Source organism: Acromyrmex echinatior, chromosome 10, assembly GCF_024713525.1.
Source record: "Acromyrmex echinatior isolate Ae372 chromosome 10, ASM2471352v2, whole genome shotgun sequence".
Taxonomy (NCBI): Eukaryota; Metazoa; Arthropoda; class Insecta; order Hymenoptera; family Formicidae; genus Acromyrmex; species Acromyrmex echinatior.
The window spans coordinates 10,198,016-10,217,771 of NC_141861.1; the positions used below are offsets into that span (position 1 = coordinate 10,198,016).

Below are 19,756 nucleotides of genomic sequence, written 5' to 3' on the forward strand. Positions count from 1 at the left end.
ACCCGAAATGATCGAAAAAGTACGTGATTTTGTTGCAAACGATCGCAATGCATCACTAAAAATGATGGAGGAGGCTTTAAATATCAGTAGAGAAACGATTCGAACCATATTACATAAAGATTTGGGTAAAACGAAGGTTTGTGCGAAGTTTGTTCCACACACATTAAGAAGCGATCAAAAATCAGCGAGAATCAATTATTCCAGAGACATCATTGCAGCCGCAGAAAATAATCCAAACTTCCTAAAATCAATTGTTACGGGTGATGAAACATGGTGCTTTCAATATGATCTAGAAACTAAGCGTCAAAGTGCGGAATGGAAGTCAAAAAATTCACCACAAGCAAAAAAAGTACGAAAAGTTCCATCAAAAATCAAGACAATGTTCATCACATTCTTTGATAGCAAAGGTATTATCCACAAAGAATTTGTTCCAACTGGCCAAACAATTACTGGTGCATATTATCGAAGTTTTAAAGCGATTGATGGGCAGAATTCATTGTATTCGCCCCGAATATCGTGATCCAGAAAATTGGTCTTTGTTGCATGATAATGCACCGAGTCACACTTCATTGATTGTCCGTCAATGTTTGGCTCGAAATCGTGTCTCTGTGTTAAACCATCCACCGTATTCACCTGATTTGGTCCCCTGCGACTTCTCATTATTCCCAAAATTGAAATTGAAATTGAAAGGACGCTTTTTTGATGACATTCCGACCATCCACTCAACTTCTACACAGGCACTAGAGGCAATTCCGTAAACTAGAGCTAGAACATGCATTTGAATCACTATTGAATCGCTGTAACAAGTGTATTGAAGCCAGAGGAGAATATTTTGAATAATAAAACCAAAAAATATGCATATTGTTGTTTCAATTATGATTTTCAGGCCCTGTCCGGGAACATATTTGTCGCACTGTGTATTAACCGTGTGCCGTCCTCTCACTTTAATCTTTACGCGCGGTGCAATCCCGCACACAGGTTTTTACAATAATCAAGCCTCTTGGATCAACTATTCTAATATTTATTCCTAATATCACAGAATACAAATCTTTTTGACTGTTTTTAACTAGAACATAGAGATGTTACACTGGGTGCGTTACGAGTTAAACAGGGAGCAGACTCTTGCATAACGCATAACACATAATGCATAAGAAAATGAACCAATCAAAGTCCTTTATTTCCTTCTTTTCCATGAAATAAAGGACTTTGATTGGTTAATTTTCTTATACCTCATGTTTTATGAGTTATGCAAGAATCTGTGCTCCCCGCTTTACGCATGAAGCGCATTATTGTTTTATCCTTCTTTATCCTTATTTGGTGAACAAGGACAAATGCATCAAGCACTTCATGCGTAACTCGGAACGTACCTACTGTGTTCCACTGTGTAAAGTACTTGTTGGAACGCAATTTAGTTTTATAATAACATTAGAATGTATTGCAATCTTCCATTCTATTCTTATAATTATATTTAGCGTATATAATAATAGATTTATGATTTTTATTTAGACTAAGTTATAATTTTTTCAGAATTGGCAATTTTTTAAGGTTTTATTGCAAAATAAGTATGGCTAATAATTTTTTGAAAAGTTGGTAACATTAACATATTTTACACAGAATTCATTTCAATATGTTCCATGATAGGTACTCAGGGGCCTTATTCTTAAAAAGTACGCATACGAAAAACTAAAGAAATGCTATAGTATTGGGTTATCTAAAAAGTATCCGCGGTACTTTGTCATTAGATATATGACCATCAACACACATTTAGTGACAAAAAACCGCGGATACTTTTTAGATGACCCAATATAACGCATATTATAATGTTTCGCTAATTTTTCGTATGCGATAGTTTTCGAGAATAGGGCCCTATTCTTGAAAAGTGTATAGCACGAGAGAAATATTATAGGAAATTTATTAGGTGTATGACTTTGCTTATTCGGTTTTCGTATAGATGGCTTTAGCGGTAAGTGGTGATCGAAATAAATAGATCATAGACGTCACACAATAAACTTGGGCATCTGTCAACATAATCCTATAGAAACATTAGTCGATTTGTGTCTGAATCATAAAGTTATTCTCGATTGAAAATGTCAGTTTACGAGCCAAATTCTTGTCATTTGCGGGAGGTTTTAATTTTCTGCTTCAATATGAAAAAATCTGCGGCTGAGGCTCATCGAATGCTTTCAAATATTTATGGTGAAGCCGCTATTAGTGAAAGAACGTGTCATAAGTGACTTCAAGAACGGTGATTTTCACGTCGAAGACCAGCATAGTGGTGGAAGAGAGAAGGTTTTCGAAGATGCAGAATTGAAGGCATTACTTGATCAATACTCTTGTCAAAATCAAAAAGAATTGGCACGATCATTAGGAGTGACTCAATCAGCCATTCCAAAACGTCTCAAAGCCATGGGAATGATTCAGAAGCAAGGAAATTGGGTGCCGTACGAGTTGAAGCCGAGAGATGTTGAACGACGTTTGTTTGCTTGTGAACAGCTGCTTGAAAGGCAAAGACGGAAGGGCTTTCTGCATCGCATTGTGACTGGGGACGAAAAATGGATTCATTACGATAATCCCAAGCGCAGAAAATCATGGGGAGTTCCCGGCCATGCTTCCACGTTGACGGCCAAACCGAATATTCACGGCTCCAAGATCATGCTCTGTATTTGGTGGGACCAGCTCGGCGTAATATATTATGAGCTGTTAAAACCGACTGAAACAATCACAGGCGATCAGTATCGAACGCAATTGATGCATTTGAGCTGAGCATTGAAAGACAAACGGCCGCAATACAACGAGAGACACGATAAAGTGATTTTGCAGCATGACAATGTTCGACCCCATGTTGCGAAAGTGGTCAAGACATACTTGGAAATGTTGAAATGGGAAGTCCTACCCCACCCGCCGTATTCTCCAGACGTTGCTCCCTCTGACTATCACTTGTTTCGATCAATGGCACGACCTGGCTGACCAGCACTTCCGGTCTTATGAAGAAGTAAAAAATTGGATCGATTCGTGGATCGCCTCAAAAGATGACCAGTTTTTTCGACGAGGGATTCGTATGCTGCCCGAAAGAGGGAAAAAAGTAGTGGCCAGTGATGGACAATACTTTGAATCATAAATGTATAACCAGTTTTTTATAATAAAGCCTCGAATTTCGGAAAAAAACCGTATGAGCAAAGTCATACTCCTTATACTATGTTCCGAAATGTAGAAAATAATTACTTTTAATGTGGGGTGGCTTATCATAGCATTTTCGAATTTACAAAGAATAGTAGGAAATAAACCTCTATGTCTGGATGGATAGGCGATCAAAAGAATTTCTGTGATATTTCGTGTATTTAGAACGACAATGAGCATTTTATTATAACTTTTATACAACACTTGCGTATACGACTATTACCGTATTCTTGCTTACAGATTCCACGAGTATTACCATTAACGGAATTAAGTCACAAATAACGTATGGCCTACTTATGGTACCGCGTTCTTTCTCCTTTCGCCAATTACTCCGATTTTAAACAGATTTAAACAGATCGCGTATCCGAAGACGTGTTCCAATGGCCTACCTGAGCTCTCAAGGCTCCAGCAGTCTCATTCCGTAGCTGAGTATTTTACTCCGAATTTCAATGCGCGATTACTCCGTATCTTGTGAGATGATTTAAATCGCGTGGCGAAGAGGGAAAGACAATCACTTTCGTTCCGCATGCTTCGATGTTCTGTCAAGCTGAACTGTCAGATACCACTTGCTGGAGTTAGATGTTCCGGAGGTATTGCTCATTAGCGATCTCTCCGTTACCAACTTGATATGTAACCAGCCCAAAAATACTAGGTGGCTGGAGAGTATCTTACAATACTATAGTATGCGTTATATATATTATAGCATTTTCCTAGTTTTTCGTATGCGATACTTGTAAAGAATAAGCCTTGGTACTATCTCTCGGAGCCCGTACCAATTTCTTGCACTAACGTGCAAAAATTCGACACTAGGATTCCCAGTGCAGAAAAAAATTTGAGAGAGGACATGCCGGCTCAAAACCTGTAACTGCAAAATACTTGTGGCTACGTTGTGGCTGCTGTGCCCAATGTGGCGCCGAGCGTGTCTGGGCGCCGGCGATGACTAATTAACAGCGAAGAACAATTGGCGGGAAATCGTTAAGTTTGCAAATAAATGTTATTGATTCTGACTCATATGCCATAAGGCGGTTTAATACAAACTTAAATGATTGTTTAGAACTTACAAAAGTAGAGACGTGATTGCGTGCGTATGATGGCTCGGATATCGGTATCACATTACTAGGTTAGAATACGACAAACTAAGAAAATTTATAATATAAGCATTTATCTGACGATGCTAGCAATTACCTAATGACATGGGCAGTTACCGATCTTGCAGTGAACATAGAATGATTATTAATCCTATCGAGCATTAACTTCTAATCTATTGCTGAGGCTTACAAAAGGTATCGCATGCAGAACCATGAGAGAGAGAGAGAGAGAGAGAGAGAGAGAGAGAGAGAGAGAGAGAGGAGGGAGGGAGGGAGGGAGGGGGAGGGGGGAGAACTAGTTGGAGCGCCGCAACTAACAATTGCAATGCCACATGCTTGTAGGGAACTACGTTATCAATATCTCACTAGCGCAGCGAATGTAGAAAGCCTAGGGATTTTATAGGTTGCGAGTTGTCTATAAACAGCGTCAAAGAAAAAAATAAGATTAGAGAGATTATGGCGCTCATCCTGTACGGTCATATTCATTTGAGCTCGAGTAATAAAGATTTATAGTTACCAGTTACAAGAAAGTGTCGATCATTACCTCTTATATCACATCACACGACAAGCGTGGGCTTGTCTTGAGAATTTGACTCATCAATTGAGTCACTTATTCCCACATTGGTGACCCCGACGTGATTCGAAAGGCCGTCGTGATACGAAAGGCCGACGTGATCGAGAGGAAGAAGCGATTGACCGGTAACCGTCGTTTGAGCAATATCGAATCGAGCAGCAGTGCACATCGCCGACGTCGTAGCCGACAAAGAGGCTCATCGCCGACGCCGTGGCCGACAAGGAGGCCCACCATCGACATCGTGAGCAGGAGGTCCGTTACCGATATCGTGACCGGTCGCAAGGCCCCATCGCTGAGGGGTCGGCGGAAAAGTCTCGCCGTTGGAAGCACCGCAGGGACATATCCAACGACAGGCGCGCAGCGTGCCGCTGCCGTGGGAACCGGACAGGCCAGCTCAGGAGCCGGCGTTCAGGACGCCATCGCCGTCGCCGCCATTGTGACCTGTGAAGGACGACATCGCCGCCATTGTGTCCAGCGAGCACGTCATCGCCGCCATTGTAGTCGAGCAAGTTGCGTGCGCAATGCGTTAGTTTTTAGTGCGCGTAACCCGGCAGAACAGAAAAGTAGACCCTTCGCGTTTTCTCCGCGAGGTTGACGCATGAACATTAATTAACGATTTCTCCATTTTCGATAGATTAGTATTAAGCGATCGACGTTTTACATAACGTGCACGCAAGCGCTTAGTATTTAAGGCCGTCAGGAAATATGGACTCGCGAGCTTCGACACGATAAACGCGTAATCATGGTTTCTCCCATCTTTGAGGAAATGCAAGGAATGCAGCTGGTGCAGCTGCAAGCGGCGATTCAGCAGAGCATTGCCGCACGCGTGGATTCATATAGGGTTCCGAAAATTCCGCCGTTCTTAATTAAAGATCCGGTGATATGGTTCATTCAAGTCGAGGCCACTTTCAAGGCCGCACGAATCATAGATCAGGAGACTAAGGCGCATCACGTGATTATGTCTTTGGACGCCGAAGTCATCGCGTGCTGCAGAGATTCATCACGGAACCCGATGAGAACGAACCATACACCAAATTAAAACAGCGTATTATTGAAAATTTTTCAGCGTCAGCAGAAAGTCAACTGCGACAACTAATAAAAGGCCAAGTGCTTACGTCAGGGAAACCGTTGCAGATCTTCAGTCGACTTCGTAACTTGAACTCTGACAAACGATGTGACGACGCCGTAATAAAAACTGTGTTCTTTGAACACTTATCACCGCACATTAGAAGCATTCTTGCGACTATCGAAAGCACGGATCTGGACAAGTTAGCCAAAATGGCGGATAAAATAGTTGAGACCGTGGGTGATTCTGCGCAGTGCGCCGCCGCATCGTTGTCAGAATCGAAGCCGCCCGAATGGAAAGCTGAGATCGACCGTCTGGCCGCAAATATGGCCACTCTCGCGGCTGAGGTGCAGCAGATCTCAGACGAGAGACAAGGCAAATAAAAATCGTAAGCATTCCAAAAGCAGAAGCTCTCGTGTCTGCTGGCCGCATCGTACTTTCGGGGAACAAGCGCGAGTCTGTGAAGGAACTGAAAAATTCTCGTGCCCTTGGCCAAAGCCCAAGGCTTTAATGGATGGAAAAGCGGGGGAATAGAATCGTCTGCCACCGAGGAGACAGGTATGGCAGGCGTCGATTCTTCTGTCCGTCTCTACATCCGTGATCGAGTCACCGGAGAGTTATTCCTTGTAGATACGGGGGAAATTTCGTTGCTTCCCAGCACTTACGCGAAAAACAAAACTCCGACCAATTTCAAACTTTACGCGGCAAACAATACGCGTATAGATACGTATGGGGAGTCGTTTCGAACGCTACATTTAGGGATACGCCCGATCACATGGAATTTCTGCGTAGCATCAGTTCCGTACCTGATTATTGGGACCGACCTGATTGCACATTACGGTCTCCTTCCGGACCTTAAAGGTCGTAGACTCATCGATTCACAAAATAATGTGTACGTGTCGGGCATTATCAAATCGGTGTCACAGCTTGCCATTAGCACGGTCAAATCCAGTACGAAATTCGCGAGCATCTTATCTGAATTTCCGAAGGTCACCAGTTTAGAACAAGCAACTCCGAATTGCAGTAGCGATGTTCGTCATCATATTATTACCACAGGCCCGCCGGTAGCCGAGCGCCCCAGGCGGTTAAGTCCGGTAAAATTAAAAGCGGCAAAGGCTGAATTTCAACGGCTAATCAAAGCCGGTATTTGCCGTCCGTCCAGTAGTCCATGGGCAAGTCCCATTCACATGGTATCAAAAAAAGACGGATCATGGAGGATCTGCGGCGATTACCGTCTTAACTCAATTACCGTGCCGGTAATAAATTTCCCGTACCGCATTTGCACGATTGCTCCTCCAACCTGCGTGGGAAAGTCATTTTCTCTAAGCTAGATCTGCATCAGGCATACAATCAAATTCCAGTGGCGCCGGAAGATATTCCGAAAACGGCTGTCGTTAGCTCTTCGGGCTGTTCGAATATAAATTCATGACATACGGAGAAACGCGAGTCAAACATTTCAGCGTCAAATCTTCCGCGCTCTAGGCGACCTGGAATTTGTGTTTGCATTCATCGACGACATACTCATAGCGTTGACGTCTCTTGAAGAGCACGAAGCTCACTTACGCATAGTGTTACAGCGATTAGAAAAGTTTTATTTACGACTCAATGTAGATAAATGTTCGGCAAGCAAGAATTAGAATTCCTCGGCTTTACGATTAATAGCGAAGGGTGTAAACCAACACTCGATAAGATTCAGGCTATTCGCGAGTTTCCAAGGCCTAACACTATAGTCGAATTGCGTCGTTTTCTTGGGCTTGTCAACTTTTATCGTAAATTACTGCATAATGCAGCTATCGTTCAGGCATCATTAAATGAGTACCTTCGCGATTCACGCAAAAACGACAAACGGCCAATCATATGGACGCCGGTGGCTGAAGAAGCGTTTAATAAGTGCAAGGAGAGTCTGGCCAACACGACTATACTCTCTTATCCCTCCGACGCAGCCGAGACGCACCTCGTTTGTGACGCGTCAGATTTCGCCATCGAACAATGTTTAGACGACTCGTGGAAATCGCTCGCATTCTTTTCGCGCAAACTAAATTCGGCGCAACAGAACTACAGCGTGTACGATCGGGAACTTACGACGATCGTCGAGGCAATCAAATATTTTCGTTATTTCCTCGAAGGGCGAAATTTCAAGATTGTGACTGATCAACACACACAAGCCTCTCATCTACGCGTTCATGCAACGTTCCGAAAAGGCATCACCTCGGCAACAGAGACAACTTTTGTTCATCTCGCAGTTCACTACGCGTATCGAATACCTATCGAGCAAAGATAATATTGTAGCGGATTCCCTTTCCCGCATCGAAGCTATTCGTTTACTTGCTGAGATCGAACTTAATGAGCTTGCACAGCAACAAGAACGAGGAGCTACGGTCCAATCTCCTGAATTTCCGCTTTTTATGAAGCGAATTCAATGGGGGCCGACGCATATCACACTTTACTGCGAAATGACCGGCGAGGCAATCCGTTCCTATATACCGGCATTTTTACGAGATCGCGTTTTTCACTTGTTCCATGACGCGGCTCCGGGCCCTAAAGTCACTGATCGGATAATCCGTCAACGGTATGTGTGGACATGCATCGTGATATTGCAAAGTGGTATAAGAATTGTCTTTACTGTCAGCAATCAAAAATAACCCGACACGTTCAATTACATCCTGAAAAATTTGTCGCACCCGACAGGCGTTTCGAGCATGGATCTAATAGGCCTCTTGCCTGAGTCGGACGGGTACAGATATTGTGCGACGATTGATAGATTTTCGCGTTGGCCAGTAGCAATATCTCTGAAAGACATTGAAGTCATTACAGTGGCACGCGCGTTTTACGACAACTGTGTAGCAAATTTTGGAGCACCCAAAACGATAACTATTAATCAAGATAGCCAGTTCGAAGCGCAACTTTTTACTGCACTTCTTCAGCTGATCGGCTGTCAACGAATTCGTACCATGGCGTATCACCCCGCCTCGAACGTATGATCGAGCGGTGGCATAGAAGCTTAAAAGCTACGATTATGTGTCATGCTAATGAAGGTTGGTCACGAGTACTTTACGACGGTATTATTAGGTCTGCGTACTCATGTCCGCCTTGACACCGGCGCATCGCCTGCAGAATTTGTTTATGGAACGACGCTGCGCGTCCCCGGAGAATTTATACTGCCGGACGACTTCACTCCTAGTCCGCAAATTTTCATTGAGGAATTCCGCGAGCATATGCGCAAAGTTAAGTCAGTCTCGATAGAGCATAAGCACAAGAAACGCGCATTCGTATTTAAAGATTTATATTCATGTTCCCATGTTTTTCTACGGGTGGACGGTACCAAGAGAGCGTTAGAGCGTCCCTACACCGGCCCTCACAAGGTTATAAATCGTATTTCGGATCGAGTATTCGACATTGATGTTAACGGTACACAGCGCAGTGTATCGGAAAATTTAAAACCAGCGTATAGCATACATGATGACTTATGTATTGCAACCCCAGAAGCAGGGCAATCAACCAATTCGTTCAGCAACGAGCAACCAGCTTTAAAAACGTATGCGTCCGAAGAAAAAAGTCACCTTCGCCATATAATTACAATAAATTCTTCCAACGACAAAATGTAATTAGTTTAAGACAGACACCAAAGACACGCAATGATATGTTTTATATAATATGTTTTATATGATACATTTTATATGTTTTATATAGTAGACTTAAGCGTCGGCATTATAAATGTACCTGTCACTACAGCAATATTTTGTTAACCTAATAATAAGCATAGGGTGTAGATACGTTGTCACTCGGGGGGGAGTATGTAGGGAACTACGTTATCAATATCTCACTAGCGCAGCGAGTGTAGAAAGCCTAGGGATTTTGTAGGTTGTGAGTTGCCTACAAGCAGCGTCAGAGAAAAAAATAAGACGTTAGAGAGATTATGGCGCTCATCCTGTATGGTCAAATTCATTTGAACTCGAGTAATAAAGATTTATAGTTACCAGTTACAAGAAAGTGTCGATCATTACCTCTTATATCACATCACACGACAAGCGTGGGCTTGTCTTGAGAATTTGACTCATCAATTGAGTCACTTATTCCCATATACCGCGCATTACTGCCCCCTGACAAAATAGATGTAAACTACATAGCTCTGAGGATACGTCCACTTTTCAACTACAGATTATAAATCGATATTTAGTTCATATAATCGTGCTACATTTACAAATTGTGCATCAGAAATATTTATCTTTATAATCTTTTATATATGCGTGATTATTTCGCTTCAAAGTATTAACATTAAGATAATATTATTATATATTTTTACAAATGTGTTAATATTTACATTTCTAATAAGCATATGAATTAAGTTATATTTCAATTAAGTTATATTTCTATTTTTATTAAACACATTTTTATACACAGTGCGACAAATATGTTCCCGGACAGGGCCTGAAAATCATAATTGGAACAACAAATATGCATATTTTTTGGTTTTATTATTCAAAATATTCTCCTCTGGCTTCAATACACTTGTTACAGCGATTCAATAGTGATTCAAATGCATGTTCTAGCTCTAGTTTACGGAATTGCCTCTAGTGCCTGTGTAGAAGTTGAGTGGATGGTCGGAATGTCATCAAAAAAGCGTCCTTTCAATTTCAATTTCAATTTTGGGAATAATGAGAAGTCGCAGGGGACCAAATCAGGTGAATACGGTGGATGGTTTAACACAGAGACACGATTTCGAGCCAAACATTGACGGACAATCAATGAAGTGTGACTCGGTGCATTATCATGCAACAAAGACCAATTTTCTGGATCACGATATTCGGGGCGAATACAATGAATTCTGCCCATCAATCGCTTTAAAACTTCGATAATATGCACCAGTAATTGTTTGGCCAGTTGGAACAAATTCTTTGTGGATAATACCTTTGCTATCAAAGAATGTGATGAGCATTGTCTTGATTTTTGATGGAACTTTTCGTACTTTTTTTGCTTGTGGTGAATTTTTTGACTTCCATTCCGCACTTTGACGCTTAGTTTCTAGATCATATTGAAAGCACCATGTTTCATCACCCGTAACAATTGATTTTAGGAAGTTTGGATTATTTTCTGCGGCTGCAATGATGTCTCTGGAATAATTGATTCTCGCTGATTTTTGATCGCTTCTTAATGTGTGTGGAACAAACTTCACACAAACCTTCGTTTTACTCAAATCTTCATGTAATATGGTTCGAATCGTTTCTCTACTGATATTTAAAGCCTCCTCCATCATTTTTAGTGATGCATCGCGATCGTTTGCAACAAAATCACGTACTTTTTCGATCATTTCGGGTGTTCGAATCAAAATTGGCCGTTCTGATTTTTTGTCATCTTCAAGGGTCTCTCTGCCTTCCAAAAAACGCTTATGCCACTCAAAAATAGCTGTACGACCTAGACATTGACTGCCGTAAACTTGTTGCAGCGATCGGAATGTTTCTGATGCACTTTTACCAAGTTTTGCGTTAAATTTAATCACTGCTCTTTGTTCCATATTAAAATTTCTACCTCGACCAAAATCTTGTTTAACATGAACTGTCATATCTTCGTTATAAGTCAACCAAAATGAATGAAACTTTGACAGATGATAGCAAAATGTTCAACCTTTAAAATGCATGTTTGAACGCACAGATGTCGCCATTGGTTGCTGAGATGTGGTTCGTGTTCGGGAACATATTTGTCGCACTATGTAGTTTATTTACTTTATTGTATTATTATTTTCTTTACAACATTAACATTTGAAAAGCATATAATGACAAAAATCAAAACTTTTTTTGTATAAGTACTTTAAGTATTTAAAATGCAATTATAAGTTTCATTGCGACGCAAAAATTAGGTAATAAAATAAGGTTTAATAAAATAAGGAAACAATATTTTTTGTTAATAGTAACATAAACTAAAAGAAGAAGAGTTGATGAGCCAATCTGCTTTTTAGTTAGTTATATGTATGCTTGTAATTATATTTTTTTATATACAAAAATTTAAGCAATATCAAGAGTTTCAACGCGAAATATTCTGATTATTTACAGAACAATATAATCATGCAATTTCTGCATTGCAATGAAACTTTACATAATACATTTTGAATATTTATAATAAAATAAGGAAACAATATATTTTGTTAACAATAACATAAATTAAAAGAAGAGTTGATGAGCCAAGTTGTTTTTTAGTTAGTTATATATATGCTTGTAATTATATTTTTTTATACACAAAAATTTAAGCAATATCAAGAGTTTCAACGCGAAATATTCTGTTTATTTACAGAACAATATAACCATGCAATTTCTGCATTGCAATGAAACTTTACATATTATTTTGAATATTTAAAGAACTTATACAAAAAAGTTAATACTTTTGCAATTATCTTATATATATATTAGGTGTTGGAATTAATTGGTAGCGTTTTACAAGTGATGGGAAGTACTTTCATTAATGTATTTTTTAATGCTCATGTGAAATAAATAACATTCTTTCATTAAAAACGCTACGAATTAATTCCAACACCTAATATATATATATATATATATATATATATATATAATATATATATAATATATATATATAAATATTATATATATATATATATATATATATATATATATATATATACATATTTCTCCATACAGCTCCATTAGAGCACAGATAAAAAATACTATTTCTTAATAAAATTCTTTATACATGTTCTCTAAATCATTGCTACATTTTTTAATTTTTGTATTTTATACATATATGTATTTGAAACATATATGAGCTAAACATAGGCTATAATTATATGTATTATATATATATATATATATTTATGTTTACGTAAATATATAATTTTTCTTTTACTGTTAGCTGCTAAAGTTTAAATAGAGTATTAACATTTGATATTGATGTGCATGCATGCATGCGTATACATGTACAAGGTGTTTTAGCATATATTAAGTTGTTTGGAAAGTTCGTTTCAAATTTTGTTAGCCCAAAATTGTACATCTTCATTAAAAATAAACGAAATTTAAATTTAGAAAAAGGATTTTGAAGCTATAATGTTTCCCTAGTTTTCCATATGTGATAGTTTTCGAAGATAGTTTTCGAGAATAGGGGCCCAGGGAGCCTTATTCTTGAAAAGTGTGTAACACGAAGGAAATACTATAGTAAGCGTTACATATACTATAACATTTTCATAATTTTTCGTATACTTTCAAAGTTTGCTATATTTTTTGAGTTTATGTTGATTTTGTAATTTTGGCATATACAAAACTACAAGTTGAAAAAATGAAAAAATTTATTCTTATTTTGTAAATCTGTGCCCAAAATAAATTTGGAAAAATTAATTTGCCCAAAGAAAATTTTCCATTATTTATCGTGAAAATTTAAAGTTTTCGCTATAAAACTATTTTTTAAAAATATTCCTACAATTTTTTTTATTTTGAATTAAATAAAAAGAAGCAATCTGACTTTGATTACTCATTACTTCGACAAAAATTCTATCACAATTAAAAAATCATTGCTTTATCGAGTGATATAAATGCCAATTAAAAAAAAAAACGATTTCGTTAGAAATGCTTTAAAAGGATTTTTGCGCGAGGCGCAGGACTCGTTAAAATAACTGATACAACTTATTTAAAATAAAAAATAAAAAATATATTCCAGAAACTTATTTAAAATATACAATCGTAGGAGTCGATAAAATCTGATACTTATTTGAACTAAAAAATATAAAATAGATTCCAAAAATTTATTTAAAATATAAAATAAAAAATAAGGTCCGAAAATATGCACTTATTTAAGTAGGGATAATAGGGCGGTTCTAAGGTTGGTCCTCTGAGGGGGGCGCGAGACGTGGAGGGTATTCGTAGCCACGGGGGAAAGGCGCGGTCGTACTCATAAGCGCGGGGAAGGTCCCCGATCGCCGGCATCGCTGTTTACATAAACATAGGACCTCGATTATCACTGTTTATATAAACATAGGACCCCCATCGATGGATTACATAAACATGATGACGTTCCGCGATCAGTATTTTTTTCGCCCATCCGCCGCCACTACTCGCTGCCTCCCGCTGCTCGCCGCTCGTCGTCACCCTACCTTCCTCGCCAAAAATGGATAAGTACCAAGGGTTTGCATGTTAGAAAAAGATAGAATTCGACGATGTTGAAACACGCGTGATATCAAAAAAAAGACGGAAGAAATGAATCAATAGAGTAAAAGTCCCTTTTTTTTATGACATAGTTTCTTCAATACGATTTTTTACTAGCGCGTCGAGACAAAGGATGGGGAGTAAAAGAAAATACATATGCAGTGATACGAACAAAAATTTTTTTACATTACACTTATTACTGATTTTTTTTCATTTTTTATTACATTTTTTTTACGATCGACAGTGTTCAAATGCGATCGACTCGAATATCGCTAGCGCTTTCTGGAAAAAAAGAACAAAAACTTTTTTGATTACTATTCGCTTTTTCATCAAAGAATAAAATGCATTAGCACTAATCACTCTAAATGCAATATCTTATGGTTTATATTTTGATGACATTGATGATGAGCACGTAGGCGATTTGATGCTTTTTCACCAGGACATTCCCAATATCTCGCTTTTTTCGTCAATAGTGATGGACTTGGCGGACTTGGTGACAAGAGACGGTATCCTTTGCGCTCAATCGATTTTCGATGTATATATTCTTTTACTCGATCCATGTCTTATCGCTCATAATCGAAGTTTATGATTGACTGAAAAAAGCTATATACACTGTTTATACACACTGTCAGATTGGTGACATGTCGCGATGTGTTAAAAGAAGCGCCGATATATATATATATATATATATATATATATATATATACAGGTTGTCTCTTAAGATGGGTCAGGGTCACATTGGGGGTGGAGAATGGATCAAAGGGAACAAAAAATTCTTATGCCATTTTGAGATACTCACTGTAGTTTTCGAATTAAAAAAGGAAACGTCTAAGCCAATATATGCCGATTAAGCCGCGCCGCGCGAATTCATAGGACGGCCCACACTCGAGTGGCGACGACGGCGATGCGCAAGAAGGGGGAAAGAGCCACACTTTCTTTAAAAGTAGATAAAGCAGCAAAGGGACAAAGAAGTTACAAATGAAATATATAATGGGTTATAAGTTCCACACTTGGTGTGCTGGAAGACGAACGAATCGGTCGCAATAAGAATAATGGAAAAAATATGACTAACCATTGTGCAAACGTTGAGAACATAGCCAACGTAATCGAATATATTAAAAATGTGGATCCGGAACAGTTCGCGAATATTAGAGAAGTGTTCGAAGTGTTCGAAGAAATGGAAGTAGATTTTGAGGAAATAATGGATTAAGATTCCGACGAAGAAGTGTTATCCGACGATATTGGTTATGCTAGTGATTCGAGCAAGCACTATACGATTACGCAGAGAAATTTGTGCCGTCTCCAGAAATTCGTACACTGTGTGTATGAATGGCCGTACTAAATACTACATGATCCAGTGCTACTATACAACGGGTGGTGCTTTAACTGTGTGCGCAGCATGCATGATCCGTTTGGTTGAAACCGATGTTGCGGGAATATATTTCGTAAGGAAGTACGATATATTGATTATATTGACGCGCTAGGCGGTCGATTTTGCACTGCTTTGCAGAGTGCCAATGTACTTCCGTGCAATAAGTGTTCACACTGCACACATTGAAAAACTGTTGTGAACAGTATTGTGAGCGAGACGTGAAAAATATGTGGGAAGATTGTAATATAGATGATGTACTGTATGTTCTTGGTAATCAGCGAAAGAGAGATATGAATGGTATGCCAATATCGCCGATGCAGTTCCTATGCAATCGAGAATTAGATATACGTTGTGAGAAACAGAGAGTTGTTAGCAGAGATTCCATTTCTGACTGGTCTTTACTCGTGACAGAAAGTGAACGCGATTTCGAGACGAATGTTACGAAAACGATGATTATAAAACGATATATTGTCGAAATATAAATTTCAATGTAATAAAGGACGACTATTATGGGCGAAGAAAATCGTAGATAAGATCGAGCGTTACAGTATATGCATTAAGATTCCCGCAGGTAGTGACAAGTGCGTCGAACTGTTGATTATTGACAATATATGGATGGCGTATTGCGATCGCGATAAGAATCTTGTTCGAAAACTGTTTCTTGACAGGTGCGATGATCATGAATACTGTGGGTGTAAAGAGTACATCTTTGCCCGCAGACATAATGACAAGATGCTAGAATGTTATAATGATCTAGATGTAGAGCGATATTGCAACGCGTGTAAATTAATTACGTGCAAGTGCTCTGTGGAAGCCACTTTGTGTGGATAAAAAATCTATCCCATCTCGTGAGATGGGATACAATTTAATAGAAAGGAGCACAAGAAATTTTTTTCTGTGATCGGTAAGTATACATAAAAAAAATTATAATTTTCTTGAAATGACAATAATTGTATTGTTTTCTTGAAATGACAATAATAGCAATAATTTTTTTGTTTTTTCCAGATGCTTGCACTTTAGTACGAACGAAAAATTGCAGTCGCATGCAATGGACTGCGGAAAAATGAACGACTGCGCTATCCGACTGCCGAGCGTACGATAAGTAGCTCGAATTTGGGAACCACTGCAATAAGGAGCGCGTCCCATTCATTATCTACGCTGAGTGCGTTCTATAGAAGACGGAACCCGACAGGGAAGATGCGTCGTTATATACGTTATATCAACAGCACGAGGTATTTAGTATAGGATTGCATTATGTGCGATGTTCCTACGATATATTATTATCATACATTATTGTCATATTGGTTCCATCGCGATAAAGACTGTATAGCATGGTTCGCGCAACAACTCCAAGACTTGGAGCACATCGTGTAAAAAATATTGTATCAATCAATATGCACATAGAAACATTGTCGAAAGAATAATAGGAGGCGTATCGTAGCACGACGCGTTGTCAAATTTGCGAGAAACCGTTCGCGTCGGACGATACGCGGATATGTGATTGCCATCTCATCGGTAGATAACCGTGATCCAGCGCATTCAAAAATTGTAATTTAAATTATAAAAATTTATTATACGAGGTGTGGCTATTAAATAACGAGACTGACGCTGTAAAACATTTTATTTTGATTTCATACATATTTACTTATTATCACCTTCAATATACACTCCTCCTCTATCCCTACAACGCTCCATGCGAATCTTCCATTGTTTGAAACAGTGCTGAAAGTCTTCTTCTGTCAGCTCCTTCAGGACGCGTGCCGCTTTCTCTTTCACAGCTTCAACGGACTCAAATCTTGTTCCTTTTAATGCAGATTTCACTTTAGGAAACAGATAGAAGTCGGTGCAAGATCCGGCGAATAAGGCGGATGGTCTAACACTGGGATGCTGTACTTGGCTAGAAACCTCTTGACAGACAATGCGGAATGAGCCGGCGCATTGTCTTGGTGGAGAACCCATGACTTGTCTTTCCACAATTCGGGTCGTTTTTTCCTTATTCTTTCACGGAGTTCAGCAAGAACGTGAAGGTAGTAATGTTGATTAATAGTTTGACTTTCAGGAACTCAGTGAAGGTACACAATCCCATGAATATCGAAAAAAACAATCATCATTGCTTTGAATTTTGATTTGCTCATTCGAGCTTTTTTCAACGTCTTCTCGGCCGTCTTGGAAACGCTTAAACCACTCAAAAACACGTGCACGCGATAAACATTCATGGCCATACACTTCTTTAAATAAATTATAAGTTTCAGTAGCGGTTTTTCCAAGTTTCACGTGAAATTTCACAATAATTCGTTGCTCTATTGTTACACTTATCATTTTTCCGGCGAAACAAAAAAACAACTCTAATGCGAAAGAAGGCTACGGCTATACGGATTTGTTTACAGAAGCGAGAGGTACTGTATTCGAAAGAGAAAGCTTCACGCTAAACAGCTGTCGGTCGCTAGCGTTTGGCGCATGCGTACTTCTTCTGTAGCAGCGTCAGTCTCGTTATTTAATTAGTCACATCTCGTATATTCCGATCGTTTTTCATAATTTATCGGGCTATGACGCGCACTTTATAATTAAGGAAATTGCTACTGCGTGCGAAGGACATGTAGATGTGTTACCGATAACCAAAGAAAAATATATTTCGTTTTTACTAAATATGTTAAAGATACTTCCAAGAGAGCAAACTCGCGAAAATGCATAAAATTATGGTTCATCGTTTTATTTAAATTTCTCAGTACTAGGCTCGATAAATTAGCATCGTTTCTAAGCAGAGACAAATTAAAAATTATATGTTCCAAATTTTTAACACTATCGGATGAAAAATTTAAATTATTGACTCGTAAAGGTGTCTTTCCGTACGAGTACGTTGACTGCGTCGAGAAATTGCAGGACACGCGCTTACCACCACGCGAATCATTTTACAGTTCGTTAATGGGCGATATAGTATCCAAGAGCGATTATGCTCACGCTGCAAATGTATGGCAGCAATTCTCCATCTGAACGCGAATACAATATATCTGTACTTGAAAACCGATGTCTTGTTATTGGCAGACATTTTCAAAAATTTCCGTGAAAGTTGTGTCGCGAGTTACGGTTTCGATTCCGTACATTATTGCCTGGTTTCACATGGAACGCGATATTAAAATATACGCGCGTAAAGTTTGAGTTTACTCATCGACATCAATATGACTATGTTCATCGAACGCAGTATACGCGATGGCCTCAGTCGATGTTCAGGCAGATACGCGTAGACTAATAACAAGTACATGCATTTGTACGATCGATATGTCAACCATTGCCATAAGCCGAATTTCGATGGGTCGAAGACGCTGCAAACTTTGACGCGAGTGCGATCGCTCTGGATTCACCCACCGATTACATTCTCGAAATTGATCTCGATTCGCAGCATCTATACGACCAACACACTGATTTACCTTTCTGTCCGACGCGCGATAAGCTGCCCGGCAAGCGCGAGGCTAAATTTCTAACGATGCTGTACGATAAAACTTTACGTTATCCACTACCGCAATCTGCAGCAATATACTCGTCATGGTTTTCGCGTAAAGATACATCGAGGGTTACAATTCGCGCAATCTCCATGGCTTTGCGAATACATGCAATTCAATACAAATTTCAGAACTTGCGCGAAAAACGATATCGAGGAAAATTTATATAAATTAATGAACAACGCGGTATTTGATAAGACTATGGAGAATGTGCGCAACCACGTCGACGTAAAATTGTTAATAAAATGGGACAGATAGTACAGTGCAGAAACAATGATCGCAAACCGAATTTCCACAGCTGTAGCGTCTTTGCAGAAAATTTGATCGTCATCGAACTGCGCAAACTCGAGATGAAGTTCAACAAGCCGATTTACGTGTATAGAGTAAAGTCGCCTAATATGAGATACTTTTTTTTAAAGACTTGTAATTTATTTAATTTGCAACCTTAACTCCTATTTTCGTGTCAATTTTGAGAAATATGTTCAAGATTTACCATCTAAAGTTAGCGATCGATAGCTAATACTTTGATGTATGTGAAATTTTTTATCGAAAGTGCTGATTTTGTTTATTTCAAAAAATGGGTTCTTAATATGAGATACAAGGGTTTTCTTGTATAAAGTGGTATCTCAAAATAGAAATCTAAGGAAAAAAATAAAGATAAGCTTTTTATATATGTTTTTATTATATTATATGCAAGTAGGAACAAAGAATTTGAATATCATACATAATAATTATATAATTTTTTGATGTATGTGTACGTGAGTATGTGTGTATGTGTGCGTGAGTAATCTTAATAATAGAATCGTCATTTTTAACATTTTGTTCAATAATATGCTTTGAG

General features: G+C 38.8%; 1 protein-coding gene across 1 annotated transcript; it reads left to right on the forward strand.

The window, feature by feature from the left end:
* Window positions 1–5,581: 5,581 nt before the first annotated feature.
* LOC147908278 (uncharacterized) lies at window positions 5,582–15,256 on the forward strand. The gene is made up of 8 exons (XM_087410516.1): window positions 5,582–5,791; window positions 5,833–6,280; window positions 6,698–7,161; window positions 7,533–8,000; window positions 8,107–8,509; window positions 8,594–8,880; window positions 8,941–9,440; window positions 15,049–15,256. Exons 1-8 carry the CDS (start codon window positions 5,582–5,584, stop codon window positions 15,254–15,256), a joined length of 2,988 nt encoding a protein of 995 aa, XP_087266642.1.
* Window positions 15,257–19,756: the final 4,500 nt, after the last annotated feature.

Excerpts from the sequence above, each read along its gene's own strand:
- LOC147908278 (XM_087410516.1), top strand. The coding sequence starts at position 5,582 with ATGGTTTCTCCCATCTTTGAGGAAATGCAAGGAATGCAGCTGGTGCAG. Across the intron at positions 5,792-5,832 it reads AGGAGACTAAGGCGCATCAC|AGATTCATCACGGAACCCGA; the intron begins GTGATTATGTCT and ends CGCGTGCTGCAG. Across the intron at positions 9,441-15,048 it reads GAGCAACCAGCTTTAAAAAC|TTCCACACTTGGTGTGCTGG; the intron begins GTATGCGTCCGA and ends ATGGGTTATAAG.